Source organism: Penaeus japonicus, unplaced genomic scaffold (genome assembly GCF_977035675.1).
Source record: "Penaeus japonicus unplaced genomic scaffold, GWHDUDI00000001_assembly GWHDUDI00000027, whole genome shotgun sequence".
NCBI classification, from domain to species: Eukaryota; Metazoa; Arthropoda; class Malacostraca; order Decapoda; family Penaeidae; genus Penaeus; species Penaeus japonicus.
This window is the reverse complement of record NW_028234429.1, coordinates 21,818,452-21,825,951: the sequence shown is the minus strand read 5'-3', so window position 1 is coordinate 21,825,951 and position 7,500 is coordinate 21,818,452. Positions and strand designations below refer to the sequence as shown.

Below are 7,500 nucleotides of genomic sequence, written 5' to 3'. Positions count from 1 at the left end.
GACATCATCTGTTAAAGCAATTCCTTGAATTTCATTATTGTTGTTATCATTAGTGCCAAATCAAGGGTGGGTGGCCACCCATCTTCAGTGTGACAAATTGCACACAGACAACAGACAATTAAACAATATATAGAAATACATTTTGCTCCAAAATGCTCAGGAAATGCCTAACTTTGTTGCTTGGAGCCCACTTATTTCCTAATTGACCCTCTCCCTTTGGAACAGCCTGGATCTGCCACTGGTTATTACCTGGTTATGTAATACAAACTTACAAACACACACATAGCTCGTCCAGGGCGTCTGACGCGAAAACCACAATACGTGCTATCACGTCAACCGGCGTGAATGGGTTAATATCTAGATATAATCAAGATATATATATATATATATATATATATACATACACTGGTGCACAAGGTTTAAAAGTTTCAAGCATCTCATTTCACATCAAATTAAATACAAATCACTTACTGAAAGACAAAGGTTCCATCACATCCTTTACCAAGTAATTGCAAAGGATCAAACTCTATCTTCCCTACACGAACAGACCCATTTTCTAATTCTTCCACTTGTGCAGTAACATTGGTGGTTGAACCACTTGTTGAATTGTTGGATCCCTGCGACCAAAGTCTACGAGATGACATTTCTTGTGACAGACGTGCATAATCCTTGGCCTGTTCCATATGAAAAAATATATTAGATATTTGCAAGTATGCAATAAAGTTGTAAATATATATATTTTTTTCCACAAATGTAAATATGATTATACAAGTTTTTATACTAACATAGATGGTTGCTTACTTGTTTGTAAAGGAGAATGCCTATTCCTCCAAGGCCTAGAATAAGAATTACTACCAGCAGGTTGAGGGGATCAGCAAAAAGCCATCCATATCCAACTTGAAAAATGGCTCCCCACCATCTGAGCATGCGTCCAGAAGCTATGAAACTGAAGTTCATCTTCTTTATTTGTTCCATACCATCTGTTGATAAAAGAGATTGTGGCGTGAGCAGTCCCTGTACTTGAATATATTAACCCCTCAACAATGGATGACATGATATTAACATCAGGGGTGGTCTGGTCTTGCCATAGGTGGCGTAAACAACAGGTCTTGGCTTCACTAGTCTTCCCACCGGTGACATGAACTACACATGATGGCTTTGCCTGGCTGTCTTGCTGTGTGTACAAATAGCCCACAGCTAGGCCTGTGCATTTTGAAATATCTGGGAAAGAGTCCAACCAGAGCCAAAACTACCCCATCATTAAAGACTTTGCCCTTTATGTATTTTTCTTTCAATTCAAAGTTGCAAATATTACATACAATCAAAGATATACAAAAGCCATACCTAATATTAAACTATCCCTTTCCTCTTTGGATTTTTTGCTATGGTAGGTGGTTTTCTCTGCTGCATCACTTTCATTCTTCTCATGAGTGATGCCTAAGGGCAGTATGTGATTATTGAAGTCAGCTAATTCCTCTGGTGTTGCCTTTGCCAGGTCAGACTTTACCTTGTCTGGTACCTCATAGTAACCTGAAAATTATAAACTCAATGATAGAATTGAATTTAAAATTAGTGGCTCGATGAAACAGATACCTAAAGAAGAAATACTGATGTTGTTATTATGTAAATATACTTGAATAGCATAGGTGGTGATTCATTATTACACAGTTATAATTTAATTGACACAACTTTTCTCTTTGGTAATTTCTACTAAATTGTTTAGGCAAAAAATACACATTAGTGAAAATCCATTGTTTATATACCTAGTAAAAGCACATCAGGTTTCTTATCATCTTCTGCATCACTTGCAGTTTGTGATGGACGGGAACCAAGCGTGCCCCTAAATCCAGGAGGGCCCTCCAGGAGTAACTGAGACTCTTTGCGCGAAATGGTCACTGTATTTGTATCCACTAGTGCTGGTACTGCATACACACCGGAACTACATTCTCCAATGTAAATTGTTGGGCTGTCAAGAATATGCATATGAAATTACACCAAAAAATTTGAAGATGAATTCCATATGAAAGGATGGCTCAAAAATTATAAATCAAGAAAGGTACAATGTAATCATAATGGTACCTGAGTTTTTTTATAAGAAGAGCATCAGAGCCATCATGGGCCTGGTGTGTTAGGTGCATGAATTCTTTTGTGAAATGGTTCAAGGTCTGCGGTGCAACTGTGGTTGTTGGTACCGCCTGTAGTCCTCCTGTCAATAATAAAAGATAATTAATATCTGACCTGGTTGAGCAGTATCATACTTTATAGCACTGACAAACACCATATACAATACACTTCTCCCAACAAATGTTATGTTTCAATCTCATTAACACTGAGAAATGAAAGACTAACCATCTGGTCCAAGCTGATACATTGCAACCAATGGGGATTCTAGATCCAGTGTCCAGAGGAGAGAACCGGTCATCTGATCCACAGTCAAGATGGACCCCTCACCAGTTGACGTGTAGTGAACCAATTCTGACAAATTTGAACCAAATCAAGTGCATGGCTAATGGAAATCAAACAGGAAATCAACAATACTATATGTGAGGAAAAAGATGTCATATAATTGATATTTTCCTTTTAATTAGTCACTAAATGTTCATTCTCTCATTACCATAATCCTGCACTGTTGATGAAGAGCCACTTGTGGCATATTCTGAGAAACTAATGTTCCACTTATTTCCAGTTGATGCCTCATACAGGATGATGTTATAAAGGGTGCGACCAAAGTAAACAGTATTACGAGACGGCTTGGGACACTTGCGGTCTACAATGTCCATCCCCAACACAAGTTGCTTTTCACCAGTTATGGAGTCCACTCCAACCCAGGAATCAGTTTTTTTGCCTGTAAAATAAAAACTTCGGATGCTTAACCCAAAACCTATAAGCATGATATAAAATCAAGTTTATTTTCTTGAATGCCAGATAAAACAAGTTCAAAAGACTCAAATAAACTTTAAATGTTAAATATACTACAAACAGCCATGTCCTTCTCTACTTATTTTTTCAAACAAAGAGGCCAATGTGAAATGTGTATAAAAGGAACATTCTTTTGTTTTTACATGAAGGAAATTACAAGAAAATATATATATATTAGTTAAAAAAAGCCAAGAATGTAACACACCAAGGTAGAAAATGCCATCACTGGAACGGCATGGTGAATTTGCCACAAGCTGCGGGATGGTGAATGGAAGCTTCTTAAGTGGATCTCTTCCACGTCCCAAAGTATATCTATATAAAGACCCATCTTGTGGATTGGGGAAGAACTGTGGTCTGTAGGAATACAAAAAGAGGAAAATTGTTATGTGATTTACATAACTTGATATATAAAGTAGACATATTCTAATAATGGAAAATCTATTTCAACTCATTATCATCAAATGCTTCTCCTAAAAGTAAAAATACATTATACATTATTACTTCATTATTAGTAAACTCAGTGAGTGTACTCTTAAACACAATTAAATTAATTTTCTTTCTAAAAAATACTAAAAACTACTACTACTTCTAATTACTTACATAGGCGGTTGAGAAGAATCTGTTGGATTTATTATTACAGGATCTGTATAGGGAGAGTAAAATAAACAAAAAACAAATTAGTAAATAATGACTCAATACCAAATACAAAACTTATCAATCTGATCATACAATTATTGTCAATATATTAAGCAACTAAAAATGTTGGTATGCAAATCATCTGTTTATGAGAATCTACATTTTGAACAGTTTACAAAAGAATGAAGAGAGATAGATCTTAAATCTTTATCAAATTACTAAAATCTTTAGATTACACAATAAATTATCAAACTCAGAATCATTATCTCTTCATCTGAATTACACGCAATTTTAATGAAGAGATAATCTACATACTTAAAAATTAACTCTGTGAACTGGAATAAGTTTTTTTTTATCATCAACTGGAACTAAATCATAACACTGCAAGCTATCAACATGCAACTTTGGTAGGTTAATACCATCTTTCAGTGTCCACTTGTGGGCTCCTGAGGACTTGGTAATGGCATGAAGGGCACCATCCAAGGTTGATATCAGCAGAGTTTCATCATCAGTTTCAGACAATAGCTCAGTGTTACTAATCTGGTGGAGGAGGCATGGCATTAGTAAAGTTGAAGCAATACATTTCACAGGATGCACTTTACACTGACTGACTGAGACAGACAGACAGACAGACAGACAGACAGACAGACAGACAGACAGACATTCAGCCAACCAGCCATACAGCCAGTCCACCAACCAGCCAGTGAGGCACGCGAAACACACACACACATACACACACACACACACACACACACACACACACACACACACACACACACACACACACACACACACACACACACACACACACACACACACACACACACACACACACACACACACACACACACACACACACACACACACACCATTATCAAAATTAAGCAATATCCCTGAAATATGTTCAACCCAACTAGAGAGCCACTAAATGCATAACTGACGATGTGCTGAAGAAGGGTACACATAACAGCCAAATGAAAAGATGATGATATAGCAACTGGGAAGTTATATATGTATATATTTGAACACACTTAAAACATACAAAGAGCAAGGAAAGAAACACCTCTTAGATTTGATTAGGGATTGTCATTATTGCGCACAATCTTAACCCACACAGGACGGGTGGTACAGCATGTGTACTGCTCATTCAAAAACCCAGTTGCCGGGCGGCATAGTATTGTGCCAGCCATTCAATTGCTTTAGGCCTAATAATTCGAACGCCCCGGCATTTGGACATTCAAGGCTAGAATTCCCCCGTCGGGAATGGGTTAAAAGGCAAAGTTAGTAACAGAGATTAAAAATGTTAGTCTAATCTAAAATTAAACAAGACCTAAAGTTGATCCTTCAATTTTAGAATAATTTTGTATATGAGTGCATCAGGCAAACAATACTTATATGATAGTAGTGTATCAAGACTTAAAAGTTTATGTGGAGTAATATACAGCACTGACATTTAATGTAAATTACTTTTTTGGAACTAATAAGGTCCTAAAACACAATAAATCAATTTGTTAGCTAAATATAAATGAAAAAATAACTCCATATTAAGACTTAACCCATTCATGCCGGGGCGATTTCGGCTTTGAATGGTCGCAATGACGCGGTTTTCAGTCGCATAAGCCAAACACCTCAAGATTCTCAGGCGCAAAAGCTGTGAGCCTGGGCTGCCTGCTCGCTCAACCCAAGCGCCACCCTTGCCCAGATATCTCGTCACTGGCATCTGACGCAAAAACCACGAAACGTGTCAGCACGTCATCCGGCGCAAATGGGTTAATTGCATACCCTCTAAATTTATCTCAATGTAACCCTAACAATATGCATACCCAAATATGGGAACCTGTGTTAGAGAATTTATATCAATGAAACTCAGAACCTCATCTGACTCAAGTTGCACCTATTCAGGATACTTAGCAAAACACCACTTTGACATATAAACATTTTCTAATAAATATTAAATATAAAAATTAGTTTAAATTAATATATCTACTAGAAACACTTTAGCAGTATAAGACAATTAAATAACAAATGTACAGGAGCAAGAATTCTAAATTAACCCATTGTGTACAGGTGTCATGACATACATGATGCAGGTGATTTGGCCTGATAACAGGTGTCATGATGTACATGACGTTCGGGGATTTTGGATCACTGTGCTATTTTATTGTGCTATGAGTAAGGAGTGAGTGATGATAACTAGTGCAGTTATAATTATTATAATTACTGTAATATCAAGCAAACCTTACATCCAAAACCTAGATGCACCACTTTCTTCTAGCACCAGCAGGAGAGAGAGCCTTGAATGGCATGGTCTCTAGCACACATTATATTTATAGAGTGATAGCACACAGCAAGTTACCAACCTCTTGGAGAATGGGTAAGCAAATCTATCCCCCATCCGCAACAAGTTAAGACTATCTACACAACAAACACATTTCACAGAAACCAAACATTGCAATCTATTCTTTAAAACACTCATTTTCAATTCTTCAATTCAATCAACTTACTCTTAAATCATAGGGAGTATACAATAATCCATGGCCATATTATGCTAGTTTCTCCCAAAGCTTTTTATGAGTATATTAACTTTAAAGATTATCATGCCAAAATAACTCAAAGAAAACTGGCCACCTAAAGTCTATTTCTAGCAGGTCGATATGTTGATAACTGATATCTGGGACCCCCAAATGACTCCAACATTGACAACTTTTCCTGTGACATATTTAATGGAAATCATTCTTTATTTTCTAGACATTAGAAGGTTTTGTCTGCACATTGTTATCAGAAGTACTATAAATAAAAAATTATGCCTATTTTTTCCATTCATTTTGAAGCTAAAAAAAGATTAGAATATCTCAATAGAATGCAGTTAAATACTTTTCAGACTTTTGGCACAATGAAAAGAAAGAAAATATTTCATTTTCCTTATCAGGCAGGGTAGTCAACTATAAGAAGCTATACAAAAAACAGACTATAGTACAACTTATAGTCTTTACTGTAATATTTGCTATCAGATAAGTAATTATAGCAAATACATGCATATACAATGTAGCAATAATTAAATCATATCTTTTATATACACATGCACATAAACAAATATATAAACAAATAAATAAATAAATTGTGAGTGTTTGTGTGCATATATGTGTATATATGTATGTATGTATGTATGTATGTATGTATGTATGTATGTATGTATGTATGTATGTATGTATGTATGTATGTATGTATGTATGTATGTATGTATGTATGTATGTATGTATGTATGTATGTATGTATGTAGGTGTAGGTGTAGGTGTAGGTGTAGGTGTAGGTGTAGGTGTAGGTATAGGTACAGGTATAGGTACAGGTATAGGTACAGGTATAGGTACAGGTATAGGTACAGGTATAGGTACAGGTATAGGTACAGGTATAGGTACAGGTATTAAGTACGGTATTGGTTCAGGTATTGGGTACAGGTATAGGTACAGGTATAGGTAAGGTATAGTACAGGTATAGGTACAGGTTATAGGTACAGTATAGGACAGGTATAGGTACAGGTATAGGTTACAGGTATAGGTTACAGTATGGTACAGGTATAGGTCAGGTATTAGTTACCGGTATAGTACAGGTTTAGTACAGGTATAGGTACAGGTATAGGTACAGGTATAGGTACAGGTATAGGTATAGGTACAGGTATAGGTACAGGTATAGGTACAGGTATAGGTACAGGTATAGGTACAGGTATAGGTACAGGTATAGGTACAGGTATAGGTACAGGTATAGGTACAGGTATAGGTACAGGTATAGGTACAGGTATAGGTACAGGTATAGGTACAGGTATAGGTACAGGTATAGGTACAGGTATAGGTACAAGGTAAGGCTACACAGGAATTAGGTACAGGATTAGGTAAGTATTAGGGTACGTATAGTAAGGTATATGGTACGGGATATAGGACAGTGTGATAG

The 7,500-nt window shown here is 36.3% G+C and overlaps 1 protein-coding gene across 1 annotated transcript in view; it reads right to left on the bottom strand.

Annotated features, from left to right (window-relative positions):
- Ire1 (serine/threonine-protein kinase/endoribonuclease Ire1) overlaps positions 1 to 7,500 on the bottom strand; it is a 23,873-nt gene that overhangs the window by 9,845 nt on the left and 6,528 nt on the right. The window contains exons 2-11 of the mRNA XM_086553041.1: positions 3,975 to 4,095; positions 3,520 to 3,562; positions 3,125 to 3,273; positions 2,615 to 2,845; positions 2,350 to 2,475; positions 2,080 to 2,206; positions 1,764 to 1,966; positions 1,345 to 1,530; positions 802 to 980; positions 472 to 674 (exon numbers count right to left, since the gene is read on the bottom strand). Coding sequence (XP_086409167.1) covers positions 472 to 674; positions 802 to 980; positions 1,345 to 1,530; positions 1,764 to 1,966; positions 2,080 to 2,206; positions 2,350 to 2,475; positions 2,615 to 2,845; positions 3,125 to 3,273; positions 3,520 to 3,562; positions 3,975 to 4,095 — 1,568 coding nt within the window. The remainder of the gene's footprint in view (positions 1 to 471; positions 675 to 801; positions 981 to 1,344; positions 1,531 to 1,763; positions 1,967 to 2,079; positions 2,207 to 2,349; positions 2,476 to 2,614; positions 2,846 to 3,124; positions 3,274 to 3,519; positions 3,563 to 3,974; positions 4,096 to 7,500) is intronic.